Source organism: Balaenoptera musculus, chromosome 3 (genome assembly GCF_009873245.2).
Source record: "Balaenoptera musculus isolate JJ_BM4_2016_0621 chromosome 3, mBalMus1.pri.v3, whole genome shotgun sequence".
Taxonomy (NCBI): Eukaryota; Metazoa; Chordata; class Mammalia; order Artiodactyla; family Balaenopteridae; genus Balaenoptera; species Balaenoptera musculus.
This window is the reverse complement of record NC_045787.1, coordinates 169,178,232-169,194,670: the sequence shown is the minus strand read 5'-3', so window position 1 is coordinate 169,194,670 and position 16,439 is coordinate 169,178,232. Positions and strand designations below refer to the sequence as shown.

The following is a 16,439-nucleotide window of genomic DNA, read 5'->3' as shown; positions in this document are numbered from 1 at the left end:
AGCAGGACTGGGGGACTGCGGAAGCCCCAAGAGGTTGGGCTGGCTTCCAGCTCCTCTCCCCACTTCCTTTATTGAGTCTTCCCTAAGCACATTACAGCTTGGATCTCCTGGAAGCCTCCCTACAGCCCCTAGGAGAGGGTTCTGGGATTAAACCCATTTTGCAGGTGAGGAAAAGAGAGGGCAAGACACACGGAGACCATGGGGTACACGCCTGCTTCCTCCACGGAAGACGGGGCGCACTCCCTCATAAGCTTGTGATTTAGCCATCTATTCGCTCAGCCCTTCAGACTCCCCATGCCTTGAACAAGCAGCTCCTGGCCCATAGTAGGTGCTCAATAAAGGCAGACGGAATGGCCGAACGACTGAGCTTGTATAGAGCACCGTGTGTCTGCAGGTCCATGAGCACCTGCACACTTAGCACTTAACAACGTGCCTGGCACATCGTAGCCACGTAAGAAGCATCCAGTGTTGTCATGTCAGCCCCCCAGACCCTCACGCCTGCCCCTTCCTCTGCTCTCCCCCAAACACCCCCCAAAAACGACACACCAGGCTGCAGGGGTGGGAGGTGCCTTTATTCCCCATGAGCCCTCAAGGTACATGAGGAGGAAACCGCCTCCTGCCCCCACTTCCCCCCCCCCACCCCACCTCCCCTCCACAGACCTGGGATCTGCTTACAGCTCCCAGAGCCAGGCCCAGGTGAAACCGAAGCCCCTGTGTCCACCCTCCCTCACCCCCCCCACCCCGCCTGTGGGGGAATGAGGTCACCTGCTGCTTCTGGGGGACCCAGGCTGGGAGGGGCAGGAGAGGGCATGGGGGCCACAAGTATGTCACCCCCAAGCTATAGCCCCCCATGGTAGGGGAGGGGCTCTGACGCCTGCGGAGCCGGTCCTGGCTCCCTGAGCATGGCAGAGGGGGCAGGCCCCCGAGCTGAGGGTTCAGGGGGCTGGGAATGCAGGAGGGCCGCCCTGGTGGCAGAACTAGGGATGACAGATTTGGTGGGCAGGGTGGACTTCTGGGGTCCCAGCTGGGGCTTGGGGGGAAGGGCTGGTTTCTGCGGGGCGGAGGGGGACCACGGCTGTGGCACCAGGGCAGAAGTGGATGGGCTTCGGCCTGGGCCAGTATCGGCCTGGGCTCCTTGAACCAGATCATGGGGCTGAGGGTGAGAGACCCTCCTAGGACCTGGAGGTGGGGCTCTGGGTGGTGGGCCTGGGTGTTGAGGTCGGGCTGGGGGAGTGGGATCAGGCTGGGTTCTGGGGTCAAGGCCAGGGGTCTGTGGGCGGAGCCCATTTCTAGAGCTGAGCTGGATTCTTGAGCTGGTCTGGCTTCTGGAGCTGGATTGGGTTTCAGAAACAGATTCGGTTCTGGAACTGAGGTGGATTCCAGAGCTGGGCTGGGTTCTTGAACTGGTCTGGGTTTCAGAGCTGTGGTGAGTCTCAGATCTGAACTGAGTTCTAGAGCTGAACTGGGTTCTGGAGCACAGCTGGGCTCCAGAGCTGGGCTGAATTCTTGCACTGGTCTGGGTCCCAGAGCTGGGCTGGGCTCTAGAGATGAGCTGAGTTCCAGAGCTGGTCTGTCTCCCAAAGTCCGGCTCAATACCAGAGCTGCCTGGGGGCGTGGCCTGGAGTTGCTTTCTAGAGCTTGGCAGGGTTTCTGAGATGAGCTGGGTCCCAGAGGTTTTTTGAGCTCCCAGGCAGGGCTGGGTCCTGGAGCTGGGCCTGCTCTCAGAGCTCGACAGAGCTGTGGAGCTTAAGTCTATTGCTGCATTGGTCTGGGTCCCAGGACCAGACTCTAGTTGGATTCTGGAACTCAAGTGGGTCTCAGCAGTTGACTGTGTTTTAGAGCTGGATGGGATTTCAGAGCCAGCCTGTTCTCTAGAACTGAGCTGAGTTCTGGAGCTGGGTGGGGTGCCTGAGCTAGACTGAACTCTGGAAATCGGCCAAGCCTTGAAGTCTGTCTGGGTCCCAGAGCTGGATGACGTTCTAGAGCTGCTCTGTGTTCTGCAGTGAGGGCGGGGCTTGGCATCAAGTGGAGCTCTGGAGGCGGGCCTTGCCCCAGGGATGGATGGGGGTCCAGAGCATGTCTGAATTCTGGAGACAGGCCTGCTTGTTGCACTAGTCTGGGGTCTAGAGCTGGGCTCAGTCTCTGAGCTGGACTCATCACTGGAGCTGGACTGGGCCCTAGTATGGGGGTGGGGTCTGGACCTGGGCTGCTCTGCAGCATGCATCTGGGTTCCTGAGCTGGTCTGGGCATGAGAATAGGGTTGGGTTTGGGAACTGTCTTTGAATCCTGAGCTGATGTGGCTTCTGGAACTGGGCTGCTTCTTGAGTCTCACCTGGGTTGCAGAACTAACTGGCGTTTCTGAGCTAGACCAGGTGTCCAGGTACAGCTGGGTCATGGAGCTGTCTTGCGTTCCAGAGTTGGGTCGAGTTTTAAGGCAGGGCTGGGTCATAAAGCTGGCCTGGCTTTCAGAACTAGGTTTGATTTCAGAGCTGGGGTGGCTCTTAAAACTTGTCTGGGTTCCCAAACTTGACTTTATATCAGAGCTCAGCTTAGCCTCAGAGCTGTCCTGGGTTCTAGAGGAGAGCTGGGTTCTGGATCTGGGTTGCATCTCAGAACTGGATTGGGTTCTAGTGATGAACTGGACCTCAGAGCTGGCCTGGGTTCCAGAGGAGGGCTTGGTCTCAGAGCTGGGCTTGGTCTCAAAACTGGTATGGGTTCTAGAGATGAACTTGGTCTCAGAGCTGGCCTTGGCTCTAGAGGGGAGCTTGGTCTCCGAGCTGAGCTGGGTTCTAGGGCAGGGCTGGGTCTCAGATCTGGGCTTGGTCTCTGAGCTGGGCTGGGTTCTAGAGCATGGCCGAGTCTCAGGGCTGGGCTTGGTCTCAAAACTGGCATGGGTTCTAGAGGTGATACCAGTCTCAGATCTGGGCTTGGTCTCCAAGCTGAGCTGGGTTCTAGAGCATGGCCGAGTCTCAGGGCTGGACTCGCTCTCAAAACTGGTGTGGGTTCTAGAGGTGATGCCAGTCTCAGATCTGGGCTTGGTCTCTGAGCTGAGCTGGGTTCTAGAGCAGGGCTGGGTCTCAGATCTGGGCTTCTGGACTCCAGAGCAGGGCTGGGCTTGGGGAACTGGCCGGGAGGGCTGGGGCAGGGGGCTGGGCTCCGGGCTGGGGCTGCGCTCGGCCCCGGGGCAGACTAGCCACAGGCCTCCCTGGCCTCGCCGATGGCGGCCCACACCTCCACCACAAACTCGTCCGGGAAGGCGAACTCGCCCAAGACGGAGTCTAAATGGCGTGCAAACTCCTGGACACTCACTGTCTTCTTGGATGTCTCCACCATGGTGGACGCTGCAGGCCAAGCCGAGGGGAAGTGGGTGAGGGCGCTCCCTGGGGGGACGCCAGCTTCCCCTGGGACCCTTGCCTCCTCCCCGTGGGCTGTCCTCCCCCCAGGGTCCACCCGGCTTACCCTGGCCCCTTACCCAGCTCTGGGTCCCGAATGCCCATGTAGCTCTCCAGCAGGTCATCTACCCTCCGAGATGCCTCTTCCTCAAATTCACTAGGCTGGGGGCGTAGGGAGCAAAGCAGAGGGTCAGAAGCCTGGGATCCCTCCGCCCCAGCCCCCTCCCCAGTCCCCCACCCCTTAGGTGACAGCAGACTGGGACCACCCATTAGTCAATGCTTCTGGTCCCACCATTACTGCCCTGACTGACAAGGGCCCACTTTGCACGTAGGGAAACTGAGGCTGGGCAAAGGAGAGGGTCTTACCCAAGGTCATGCTGAGTCAGCGATAGAACTCTAGGTGCAAGAGACCCTGAAGTCCACCCTTCTCCCCTCCACTCACCACTTCCTCCACGGTGGCGGCCCCCCCAGACCGAAGCCGCAGGGTCTCCCTCCCGCTGCTGACTTTTGCCTCCACGGGGCATTTGCTGCTCCGGCTCCTCTGGCCGATCATATCTGGAGGGGACAGAGTGGGGGAGGTGCATGTGTTCTGGGCAGATCCATATCTTCCTAAACACTCAGAAGCCACCAGCTGAGCCTTTCTAGAACCTTCCTACCCTTCAAAGTCCTCCTTATGTCCATGGGTGAATCCTCAGGGACCATGCTTGAGAATCCTTTCTTCCCTCAAATTTCCCTCCTCCTCTCAAAATGACTTTCTCTAGAAGAGACTGGTTAAGATTCTCCTTGTGCCCAGAGGGTCAATCTAGAAAGCTCCTTGCTCTAGAATTGGCTCTTTCTAACCTGCTCATGGCTCTCAGAGTTCACTGTCCTGCTCCAGGGCAGATCTAGGACCCCATCCTGTCACACTCTCCTGGGACCTCCCTCCAGATGGGCCAGGGCAACTTTAGAGCCTCCTGTTCTGGGACAGGGCGACTCAAAGGGCCAGTCCATGATGAGATAAGAAGGCTGTGCCAGAATGGAAATAAGCATCCTGCTTCCTTCCTTGAGAAAGTCTACCTATGGAAAAAAATTGTCTGCTGAACTAAACAAGGTGATCTACATTCTAGATCAAGGTTCTCAACCCAGTTGGCACGGGGTGGGAAGTGTGATTTTGCCCCCCACCCCTGGTGACATTGACAATACCTAGAGACACTTTTGATTGTTACAACTCGGGGGAGACACTGGCACCTGTTAGGTCGAACCTGACAGTGCCCAGGACCACCCCACAACAATCATCCAGCCCCAAATGTCAATAGTGCTAAGGTTAAGAATCCTTCTTTGACGGGGACCTCCTTATCTCATCCATGGACCAGTCACAGACTTCTCTTTGAAAACCTCCATTCTAGAGCTCCCTTTGAGAGCCACTCTCAAGAACTCACCAGAGCCTCATAGCAGTACTTTAAAAGCTCCCAGACCAGCTACAAAATAGATTCAGATACCTCCTCATCCTTTCCCAATCTTCCCAAGCCTCCCCCGACCCCCATGCCCAGACCAACTCTATAACAATCTAGAAATGACCCTCCTGTTCCTCATACAGTGCCAGAAGCTCCCTGTCCTGTCACCAGAGGCATCTAGAACCTTCCATCCTGTCCCATCCCCCCCACCCTTTGCCACCCCGTGCATCCAGAGGACCAATTTCTGGAAGAGCTTCCCCGCCCCCCCCCACCAGCCTGCCCCCTGGGCCCCAGGTGGCCCTCACCAAAGGCTCTCTTGGGCTGAACCAGGCGCAGGGTGAACGGCTGCAACTTGGGCAGCTCCCGGAGCATCTTGGCCACCTCGTAGTGGCGGCAGCCAACGATTGAGTGGTCGTTGATGGCCTCAATGCTGTCGCCCACGCACACTGCCTCGATCCGGTTGATGATGCTGCCTTCCTTGATCCTCTGCAGGGACCCAGAGTCACTCACAGGGCCACCCCAGCGACCCCTCTCAGGTCCTGCTCACACCAGAGAGGGGCAGAGAGGGGCACCCGGGAAGCCACCCGCCCCCACGGGCACCTTGATGAAGGCATAGCCAGCCCCGTTGTCAGTGATGGTCAGTCCCAGGGCGTCCTCGGTCTTAGTGACCTCCACCTCTTTGGTCTCGCCGCGCACGTGGGCAAAGATAAAGTCCTCCAACCCTATCTGGCCGCCCAGGAGTTTCTGCATGTCCACTTTGTGGCTGTTTAGGGTGCAGAATAAGATCTGTCCCGAGGGGAGGGGGAGCCCAAAATTAACGAGAGACCTCATCCCCCACCGTCTGCGCAGAACAACCGGGGGTTGGGCTCAGGGGTCTGATAGGGAAACCAAGGCGCACAGAGGCACGAAACTGACTCCAATCATCCCCTACCAGGATCGCAGTCACGTGTAATGGCAGAGTATGGGATCCTCTCAGAATGGGGTGGGAGGCGAGGAGATTGGGACCCCCAGAATGGGGAGCAGGGTGAGAAGGAGACTTCGGGCAGGAGGTCGCCCCCTCTCCCACCCCCCAGACTTCCCCTTTTAACCCTTCGGTGCCCTGTCACCCCCAATCTTTTAAGACTGTTCTAAATCTGCTGGCGCCCCCTCGGGGCTGCGAGGCGCTCCTACAACCCAGCCCCTGACCCCCCGCGGCCTCTGACTTCTCACCTGAAAGGGGGCTGCCTGGAAACACAGCCCCGCAGCCGCGCCCAGGAAACATAGGCGCTTCCCTGAGAGCTGGGGTCCACTCCTAGCTGGGTCAGCCCAGTGTTTTCCTGGACGAACTAGGCATCCATTAACCCTAAGACGTGCTCATGTTTTGCGCAGGGGATCCACCGGGTATGGGCACCCCAGGATCTGAGAGGTGCGTCTCTGAGATCCGGAGATGGGATCCCCTCCATCCGAAGATGGGCGTTCTGGGGCCCCAGTCCCGGCGTCCAGGGTCCACCCATACCCCCGGTCAGCCGGTGGGCCTCGGGTGCTGGGGGTCCGGGGGCCTCACCTCGGTGGGCGCGATCCCGAAGGCCTCGGCGATCTTGGCGTAAAGCTCGCGGACGTTGGTGAAGCCCTCGATCTTGCCCGTGGGGCTGCCGTGAGCCAGCTGCGTGCGGAAGACGAGGCGCGGGCGGGCTCGGGGCGCGGCCGGGGTGGGGGACGCAGCCGGGGGCTCGGCGGGCGAGGGCGGGGGCGCGGGCAGGCGTGGGGCCTCGGCCCCCCGGGCCTCGCGGGCCGCTGTGGTCTCCATGGCAGGAGGAGCTCGGCCACCGGGGCCACGGCCACAGCCGCCGGATCCGCCGCTTCCTGCAGCCTCCCCTCCCCCGGCCCAAGGAGCGACAGCCGAGCCGCCTGGGTAAGGGGATCCGGGAACCCGAGCCTCCCGGGAAGGCGACACCGCGGAGTGCGGGGCCGGGGTGGGGCAGGGGGGCGGGGGGGGGGCGGGGGGGGCGGGCCCCAGGTGTGCCGGCCTTGCCAGGGCCAGCTGTGAGCTCTCCGGGGAGCGGGAAAAATAAGGATCACAAATAAGGATGGGGCAGCCGCGGGTGCCCGGGCGCTTGCTCTCTGCTGGGCGCACTCATTTAATCCTTGCAACAACCATAGGAGGTGGGGAGGACGCTTACCCTGGTATAAACTGAGCCACATCGCGTCCATCCTCTGCCCACAGCCCTCCAGGGCTCCCACCTCCCTTGGGGTAAAAACTCAAGTCCTCCCCTTGGCCCACAAGGCCCTGCACGACCTGCCCCGGCCCCTCCCTGCCCTCCCCCCGCCTCCCTCTCTCCCCCTTGCTCACTCTGCTCCAGACACACGGGCCTCCTTGCTGTTCATTCAACACACCAGGCACAATCCTGCCCCAGGGCTTTTGCACAGGCTGTGCCCCTACACTTGGAACATCTTCTCCCAGATCTCCAAGGTTCACTCCCTCACCTCCTTCGGCTCTTGTCTCAGCTGTCACCTCCTATCACCACCTCCCAATCTCTCTTTCTGGCTTTTTTCCTCCCTAGCACTGAGCATGACCTGACATAGCAGATAGTTTATTTATTCATCTTGTGTTTCCTCTGTCTCTCCAACTGGAATGTCAGCTTCAGGAGGGCAGGAGTTCTGGTCTCTTTTATCCCCTGCTGTATCCTGGCACACAGTGGGCACACGGGGTTACAGATAAAGAAGGAGGTTCTCGGCACCAGGAGGCGTCTCTCAGAATCCCCTGGGAACACAGCATCTAGGCATCACCAACAGGAACGTTGGTTGGCTCAATAAACAGCAGTGGAATGCCATATAGCAGCTCCAAAGAGAGGTCTTTCGCCTTGGATGGATCTCAGAAACCAAGCATTGATGAAAACAGGCAAGTTGCAGGCTTTGGACGATGTAAGAAAATTTATGTAAAGTTTAAAAACGTGCAAAATGGGATACACACTATAGCACAGATGAACCTTGGAAACATGATGCTCATTGAAAGATGCCAGATTACAAAGGCCACATAGCGTGTGATGCCGTTTAGATGAAGTGTCCAGAACAGGCAAATCCATGGAGACAGAAAGTAGATTCGTGGTTGCCTGGGGCTGGGGGAGGTGAGGATGGGGAGTGATGGCTAACGGGAGGGGGGTTTGTTTTGGGGGTGATGAAAATGTTCTGGAATTAAGTTGTGCTGGTGGTTGCACAACTTTGTGATTAAACTAGAAACCACAGAGTCGTCTACTTTCAAACCTTTAGAAAACGAACCAAAAAAAATCCATCAAAATGGTACTCTTGTGGGAAGACATCCTTTTGTGCTAAAAGTAGGTAAAGATCTGCCCAGGAATGGTAAACTCCAAATTTGGGATGAGAGTACGGAGCCAGGGAGGGGATGAGACGAGGGAGCACACACTTGGAGGTGGGTGTGTGACAGTATCGTTTTTCGAGTCTCCTGGGACAACCGTAACAAAGTATCACCAACTGGCTGGCTTATAAAGAACAGAAATTTACTCTCTCACAGTTCTGGAGGCTAGAAATCAGCAAGACCAAGCTCCTCTGACACCCTGGGTGGCATCCTTCCTGCCCATCCTGGCTTCTGTTGGTTGCTGGTCATCCTTGGCTTTCCTTGGAGGCGTGCTTTGCTTGCGTCTGCCTCTGTTGTCACGTGGCTGTCTCCTCTCTGCGTCTGTGCCCAAATCTTTATCTTCTTATAAGGACATCAGTCATATTGGATTAGAGGCTGCCGCACTCCAAGATGACCTCATCTTAACTAATCATATCTGCAGTGACCCTATTGCCAAATACGGTCACATTTTGAGGTTCTGGGGGTTAGGGCTTCAAGATTTTCTTTGAGGGGACAAAATTCAACCAGTAACATCAGTGCTTGTCAAATTACTCCCCAGAATTTTTAAGCTGCCCCAAACATTCCATTAAAGGCTGAAGTCTCTGTGAGGGTTCCCCAATAAGTTAAGCATAGAATTGCCATCTGACCCAGCAAGTCTGCTTCTCGGGATCTACCCAGAAGTGAGGACAGGTGTTCAAACAAAAACCTGTACGTGCATGTTCTCAGTAGCACGATTCACAACAACCAAAAGGTGGGAACAATCCAAATGGCCATCAACAGATACTGGATAAACAAACACAGCGTGGTCCATCCACACAATGGAATATTATTCAGCCAGAAAAAGGAATGAAGCACTGACATACACTACAATGTGGATGAACTTTGAGAACACGATGCTCAGTGAGAGAATCCAGACACAAAAGGACACGCAGCATGTGATTCCATTTACATGAAATGTCCAGAACAGGTAGATCCAGAGACAGAAAGTGGATTCGTGGGACTTCCCTAGTGGTCTAGTGGTTAAGGCTCCGGGCTTCCAGTGCAGGGGGCATGGGTTCCACCCCTGGTCGGGGAACTAAGATCCCACGTGCCACGTGGTGTGGCCAAAAAAAAAAAAAAAAAAAAAAGTGGATTCCTGGTTGCCAGGGGCTGGGGAGAGTAGGCTTAGGACCCCAACAGAGGGTCCTGGCCTGTTTTCCTCCAAAAGACACACACTCACAAGCTTGAAATTCAAATTCCATTTTTATTTAAAAAGTCCAATTGAGCAGTGGCAAAGGGGCCCCCTCCACGGGGGTCCCTCAGCTGGATGAGGGTGGGGTGGTCAGTACCAGCCCCCCCATTCTGGGGTGCAGGAATGTGAGGGCGACGGTAGAGGGCCCCGCCCGGAGTGTGAGAGTGTATCCCTGCGGCGTGCCCGGCCGTGTGGGCACTTAGGGTGACACCTGCCAGGCAGGAATCCCAGTGTGTCAGGTGTGGGTTTTCTCTGCCCTGTGTCCAGGGACTGGTCCTGGAGAGCCGGTGTAGGGTGTGTAACTCTCCCCACACCGGACGTATGAGCGGCTGTGGGTCTCCTCCTGTCCCGGGTCACGCTGTCCACGCGTGGTGTTCCCACGTCCGCGTAGTGTGATGTGCCCTGTCGGTCGAGCAGGCCTCGCTGGGCCCTGGGGCCATGGGGTTCTATGTGTGCTGTGCGTGGTGGGCGATTTTTCTGGGTTGGGGCGCTGGGGAGACTGAAAGCTAGAGGGATGCTGTAGAAATTTAATTTTAGGGGGGCTGGAGCCCCCAAGGTGCAGGATTGGGCCTGGCCCCAAAGGATGGACCCGCACCCCTCCTCCATGGGGTGGGGGCGGGGGAGGGGCCATGACCAGGGCTTGGTCTTCTCTGGATCATGGGGCGGCAGACACCCTCATAGATGCTCACTGTGACAGAAGGGAGGAGATCTGTGAGGGGGGACCCCCATCATCTCTCAGCCCCACCCCCTTCCTGGGTACCCTAGAGGCCATGCCCCTCTGCTCCTTCAGATGCCAGGGTGGGGAGCTTGGAGTTGATCCCACCTATCCTGGGCAGCTGGGAGCCACCCAGAAAAACCCACCCTGAAGCTTTGGGGAAGCTCGGGTCCCCTGGGCCAAGGGGGTGCTGGACGATTCCCCAGAGTCGTAATAGAGTACCAGGCCGAATCAGCGCCCCCAGGGGCTAGGCCATTAGCCACCTGCATCAAACCAGCCCCACCTAGTAGATCCCGCGTGGGCTGTGGCCTCCGTAAAAGAGCCGGCAGCCAGATCCCACTGGGCAGCGCCCACAGACCCCAGAAACCCCGCTGGAGGCCTAAAGCTAGTCTATTTCGCCGGGCCCGCCAGCGAAGGTTTAGCCTGAGGCAGCCCCTACGCAAGGCAGCCCCAGCTGGGCTGAACGGGCCTGGGGGGCAGACCTGCCCGGGCACATACCTGGCGACCTGAGCCAGGATCTCCTTGATGCGGACGATGAGCTTCTCGTGCTGCGCGGGGTCGCGCTCGATGGCGCCGTGCAGCCGCGCCATGTAGAAGTCCAGGGTGCTGAGCGTGGGCGTCTCGCCTGTGCCTGGGGGGGGGGAGGACCCGTCAGCCGAGCCCAGCGGAGGAGTCACCGCGGTGGGGTCTCCACCGAAGCAGAGGTCAGAGAGTGGGGGTCTGTAAGCGCGGGGTCCTGGGGAGGGGGTCAGGGGCGCACTTCAGTGGGGCCGGGAGGGCGCGGTCAGGGCGTCTGTACCGGGGGAAATCAAGGTCAGCTGTGGCAGGGGTCAGACGATGGAAGTTGGAGAGGGCGGGGTCGTGATGGGGGGGGGATGCGGGGGCTAGTGGGGGAGGGGAAGTTGGCCCAGGTCAGCTGAGGAAAGAACGCAGAATGAGGGGAGGGGTCAGAGACGAGGCGAGGCGGGGCGCGAGGGCCAGCGTGGGCGGGGCTGGCGCAGCAGGGTGGGGCAGCGGGACGGGTGGGGCAGCGGGACGGGAGGGGCTCGGGTAGCCGGGAGCGGGGTCCGCAGGGGCGCGGCGGATGGGAGGGAGGTGAGGGTTTGTGAAGAGACTGGTGAAGGGGTAGGGGTAGGGCTCGCGGAGCCGGGCCAGAGGGGGTGGGACTCGAGGTAGCCTGGGCGGAGCCCGAGGTAGTCGAGGGCTGAGTTAGCGGGGCAGGACTCGCGGGGGTGGGAGGGGCGGGGCTAGGGTGTTGGGGGCGGGGCCTCCGCACCCGGCACCGGCAGCGAGGCGAAGCTGGCGGTGAGCGCCTGGCGCACCGCGTGGAGTTGCTGCTGCAGCGCCAGTGTCCGCCGTTCCTCCAGCGCCAGCTCCTGCTCCAGGCGCTCGCGCGCGCTGCTCATGCTCTGTGTGTGCCTCTGCAGCACCGCGTTCTGCTCCTCGAAGGCCACGTTCATCTTCCGCAGGCGCCGCAGCTCCGCCTCCCGCGCTGTAGGCGGGGAGCCGGGTCAGATCCTGGCGCTTTCCTGCCTTCCCTCAGCCGCGCTTTGCCCCTAGCTGTGCCCCCCGCCAGGCCTTCCGTCACTGCTCTGCCTCCAGCCCCACACCTCAGCTCTCTGGTCTACGGGGGCAGGAGAGGAAGGCACCCACTTCCTACCCCCTTGGCGCCCTCTGGGCCCAACACTTGCTCCAAGAACCTGTGGTCAGCGCTCACCTTTGTTTTGGTCCAAGAACTCTTCCGTGAAGATGGGGACGTCGAAAGTGGAGAAGCCGTCACAGTCTCCACCCTGGGACGACAGGACAAGGTAGCAATATTTTTGGGAGGGGGTGGGAGGGCAGCCACACCCCCTCTGGGACATCCCCTAAGCTTGGGAGGGTCTCCTCAGGCCACCTGGGTCAGAGTCCATTTTACAGCCTTCCCATTGTGTGGCTGTCCAGCCTCTGCTTGCACACATCTGGACCGGGAGCTCACTTCATCCGAGGAGCGATGGTCCTCACTCACCCAGAGGTCTAAATACCTCCAGACCTTTCTTGCCCAGGTGTCCTCCTTGGAGGAGGGAAGCTTACCTTGTGTCCATTCAAAAGGGTATTCATGAGCCCGGAGCTGGAGTCCTCTGGTGGGGGAGGGAGGAGGGCAGGGTGAGCCTCCCAGGTCTCCTCGGACCCCACGCTTTGCTCTGCACGTGCTGTTCCCCCTGCCTGGAACACCATCATTCCCCTCCCCTAGTCAGCCCTACTCATCCTGGGTCAAGATCCCCACCTGGTCCCCTCCCCCCGCCCCCGCACCTCTGTGTGCCCAATCTCAGCGCTGACCAGCCCTATTCACTCACAACTGTCTGGTTATGTGTGTCTCATTCCCATGGGACCGTGAGAGCCCTTTGGAGGGGGTAGGTTGGTCTGCCTGTGTCACCTATCTCAGAACAGGCACTCAGCTGCCTGGGGGCTGGGGTCCTTCGCACCTTTCTTGATCTTCTTTTCCTGGATCTTCTCTGTGCACATCTTGTAGGCTTCTGACTGCTGGTATGCCCTCAGCTCCTTCATGTACTGCTGCTTCTCCCGCTCTGCCTCGTCCAGGTACCGCTGGCGGGGGCAGCATGAGAAGGCTTGGCCCAGCCCAGGGGCAGGGTAGCCCTCGCAGGCCAAGACCCCATCTCCATCCCTCAGCTCACTGTGCTGCACCTTCCCACAGCGCCCTACTACCCTCCAGACAAAACCCCACCCTTCAGGCTGCTGCTCAGGCCACCTCCCAACTCCCTGACCTCACCGACCTCACCCCAATTCCAGCCTTTATAAACCACTCCCTGGTGTCTGAATGTCTGCAGGCTCCCACCTCCAGGCTGGACTGCCCTCCCAAACGCATTTTGCTTGTTGAAATCCCAGGGTAGAGGGTGCAAGCTGGTGCTAACGTTTCCTTGATATTTTTGCAATTTTTAAATTAATTATCAGAACTTAAAAACCATAAGGTTTCTAACAGAAATCCAGCCCTCACCCCTACTTCTTTAGTCTAACGTTGTTTATTAAGTTTTATGTCTATTCCAGCCTACTGCTACTCTCTCCTCCCTTCAACAAGCTGGAGAGAGCTAATGGGTGGTCAATTCTCCAGGTCCTGGAGTCCAGGAGGAACGAAGGACCCTCCACACCTGTTCCTTTGGGGTAAGTGGCTGCAGGTGGGTATCTGAGTGGGTGAGGGAAGGTCAGTGGTCCCAAGCCGTACCCACCTGTTTCTCCGCCGGCTGCAGCTTGCTCCACTCGGCGCCCAGCATCTTGGTGATCTCAGGAAAGGGCAGGTCCGGGTGGCGCGTCCGGATCTGCTCGCGCCGCTCGTTCAGGAAGCGCACGTAGCCGGTGACAGGTGCCTTGGGCCCATTCGGCAGGATTTTCTTCCGCTTCTTGCCTTTGGGCCAGCCGCGCTTCTTCACCGGCTGCAGAACCCAGCCGCGCCGTTGGGAGGGGCCTGGAGGGCTGGGGCCGGGCCCAGAGGGGAAGGGGCGGGGCCCTGAAAGACTTGGGCGGGGCCTAACCACGAGGTAGGACCCAGAAGGCCTGGAAGTATGGCCTGATCAGGGTTCAGGGTTGGGAGATTGGGGTTAAGGGACCCCTGGCCAGGGGTGAAGGGATCAGAGAAGTACTGGGGACAGAGGATCAGCCCAGGGATGGGGCTGGCTTGTGTTGTGGGCGTGGCCTCGTTGTGGCCGTGGCTTCCGTACTGGCTTCGATCCCTGGCCAGTGGGCGGGGCCTGGACTTAGAGTGGCAGTGGAGCTCTTGGGGCGTGATATCTGGCACGGGGCGGGGCCTCAGCAGCTGGAGGGAAATCTGGACTGTGGGCGGAGCCACAGCGAATTCAAATTGAGTTCGGGGCGGAGCTTCAAGACTAAGGGCCGCCGCCACGACAGTGCAGGGACTCTCACCTCCTCCTCGTGTGACCCCTTCTCTCCGGCCCTCGGGCCCTCGCCGCGCTCTTGCTTGACAGCCACCACGAAGCCCCCATGCTGTCCTGGAGCCTTGCCGCTCGCCGGCCTGGAGCCATGGGAAGCCAGGGTCACCCCCCACTCCCCAACACCGACGGCGGAGTTGGCAGCGAGGGGCCTGAGTCCTCCCTCAGAGGAGGGCACTGAGAGGGTCAGGATCCGGGGGTTGAGGCAGAAGCACTAGGGGGGGGCCACAGGGGGCGTGGGAGAGACTAGAGCCACGGGACGCCAGGGTCATCCACGCCCCCACGACGCTAGCGCTGGCAGCTAGGGGCCTGAGTTCTGGAAGCAGGGGTCAGAGGAGGTCAGGATCCGGGGTTCGGGCAAGAGCACTAGGGGAGGCTAGTAGGGGACCCCTGAAAGGGACTGGAGCCCGGAGGTTTGAGGGAGAAGCCCGTGGGGGCCCGAGGGGGAGGGCCTGCCCCAAGTCGGGGAAGTCAAGACCCTGGGGGGCGGGGGTCGAGGAGCTCCAACGGGACGAGGTGGGGGCTAGGCTGCAGCTCCGAGTGGGGTGGGGGGAGGGGATGTCGCACTCACGCGGCGGCCGCGCCGGGCTGCTTGGGACCGTGGGACATGGCCACTCCCGGCCGCACCTGGAACGTAGACGCGTGGCCGAGTGAGGGCCGCCCAAGCCGGTGACGGCGGGGCCGGGCTGGGGAGCCCCGGAAAGCCGGGTCCGGGGCGCCTGGGGGGGCCGGAACCGGGGGCGGGGAGGCCGTCGAGGGCGGGCGCCCCAAGGATCCTTTGTTGGGCAATCGCCCCCCCCAGGAGGCTCGGGTCCGCAACCCCCCAGCCCGGGAGGGGCCCCGCTCCGGCCCCTGGACCCCCGCGCCCCCGCCCCCTCGCAGGGCCCCGAGTTCCGCGGCTGTTTTCACCTCCAAAGAAACTTTCCCGGACCTCTCGGCTGCTACGACGCTCCAACCAACCGCCCCGAGCCCGCCCCTGCCGCCCACCCCTGCCGTCCGCCCCGCCCTGGCCCGCCCCCGGCATGCTAATGACGGTTCGGCGAGCGGTCGGATTGGGTATGCACTTCCCCTGGGGCGTGACCATGCAGATGAGGGTCGGCGCGCCCGTTGGTGATTGGCTGGCACGGCCGCTGAGCCGCGTGGGAGGTAAGTAGGGAACACTGCGGGCGGGTACGTCAAGTTCGGCTGCGCTCGGCGGCTCTCGGGACCAATCAGGATGCTTTGAAGCATCGCAAGGAGGAGCCTCTTAAAGGGCCAGTAGGCGCGGCGCGGACTCCTCCTCCCCCTCTGAAGTCGAGACTCCCCGCCCCTGCAGGATCCGGGGACCTGTGACTCCGAGTTGAGCCCCGCCCTAGTTGCCCTGGGACGGCGGCAGGTTGCTAGGGGAGGGATTAAGGTCTTTCGGAGCAGCCCCTTACCCCACGGCAAGGTGGGGACCTGTTCTTAGCAAACCTGGCGGGGAAATTTCCCCTTTTTGACAGGACTTGTAGCCCCCGACGCCCCCGCCGTGCCCCGCCCTGCTCTGAGCCGGGGGCCTTTGGATGCAGGGGCTACTCTCCTTCCTGTGAAGGGGCCTCTGCTTTCTCTCCTGTGCAATGGGGATTTTGCACGGTGTTCAGGACCAGGAGGCTGGGATGCTGCGAGGATGAGACCGGGAGCTGGGCTGGAAGCATTTAGGAAAAGGTGGTGTGGACAGGAAAATTGCAAGGACCTCGTGAAGATGGAGGGCCAGGAGACTCTGCCCTGGGATCTTGGGGACCCCCAGGCAGCAGCCTGGTCTTCTTACAGCCTGGACTGGGGTTACCTCTGACCCCAGGATGCTAGTTGTGGTTACTGGGTGCTCATGATGGCCCATTAGAACCTAAACAATCTGCCGACATCACCTTCCGGCTCTCACCTCCCTGCACTTTCCTCCTCACTCCGCACCGGCTACCTCGATGTTCCTCAGATACCTACATTTCATTCATTCCCACCTCTGGGCCTTTGCACTCGCTCTTTCTTCCACCTGGAGTACCCTTCCCCCGGATTAAATGGCCCCCTTTTCAGTGAGACTTTCCCAGGCTCGTACCCCACCTCGTCTAATCTTTTCTCCATATGTTCGTTTGCTCCCTGTGAGCTGCCTGTTTGCTCATTGCTATATTCCCAGCACCCAGAACAGTGCCCACAGGCGCTCTCCATACATATATGTTGAATAAACAAATAGATGAATCATGTAAATTTCTAACAGGCAGGTGCAGCAGCTTTGGCAAACAGTCTGGCAGTTCCTCAAAAGGTTAAAAAAAAAACCATGGAGTTACCATGCGATCCATCCATTGCACTCCTAGGGATACACCCAAGAGAATTAAAAACATACATCCACAAAGACACTTGTACATGAATGTTCACAGCAGCAAGATTCA

The 16,439-nt window shown here is 59.7% G+C and overlaps 2 protein-coding genes across 7 annotated transcripts; both read right to left on the bottom strand.

Moving 5' to 3' along the window:
- Nucleotides 1–697: 697 nt before the first annotated feature.
- On the bottom strand, nt 698–6,645 carry GIPC3 (GIPC PDZ domain containing family member 3). 2 transcript variants are annotated; one of them, XM_036845422.1, is made up of 6 exons: nt 6,369–6,645; nt 5,426–5,611; nt 5,131–5,311; nt 3,835–3,947; nt 3,473–3,554; nt 3,122–3,341 (listed from the first exon to the last, which is right to left on the bottom strand). In XM_036845422.1, exons 1-6 carry the CDS (start codon nt 6,609–6,611, stop codon nt 3,190–3,192), a joined length of 957 nt encoding a protein of 318 aa, XP_036701317.1. In that variant the 5' UTR covers nt 6,612–6,645; the 3' UTR covers nt 3,122–3,189. The 2 variants fall into 2 exon arrangements, with proteins under 2 accessions (XP_036701316.1, XP_036701317.1); XM_036845421.1 differs by lacking the exons at nt 5,131–5,311; nt 5,426–5,611; nt 6,369–6,645 and having other exon boundaries at nt 698–3,341; nt 3,460–3,554; nt 3,835–5,003.
- Nucleotides 6,646–9,379: 2,734 nt separating this feature from the next.
- Nucleotides 9,380–15,015, bottom strand: HMG20B (high mobility group 20B). Of its 5 annotated transcripts, none has more exons than XM_036848937.1 (10): nt 14,950–15,015; nt 14,612–14,667; nt 14,015–14,123; nt 13,324–13,527; nt 12,565–12,685; nt 12,173–12,219; nt 11,820–11,892; nt 11,379–11,594; nt 10,601–10,733; nt 9,380–10,075 (listed from the first exon to the last, which is right to left on the bottom strand). In XM_036848937.1, exons 2-10 carry the CDS (start codon nt 14,647–14,649, stop codon nt 10,063–10,065), a joined length of 954 nt encoding a protein of 317 aa, XP_036704832.1. In that variant the 5' UTR covers nt 14,650–14,667; nt 14,950–15,015; the 3' UTR covers nt 9,380–10,062. The 5 variants fall into 5 exon arrangements, with proteins under 5 accessions (XP_036704832.1, XP_036704830.1, XP_036704834.1 ...); XM_036848935.1 differs by having other exon boundaries at nt 9,380–9,904; XM_036848938.1 differs by having other exon boundaries at nt 9,761–9,904; nt 11,425–11,594.
- Between the last annotated feature and the right edge of the window lie 1,424 nt (nt 15,016–16,439).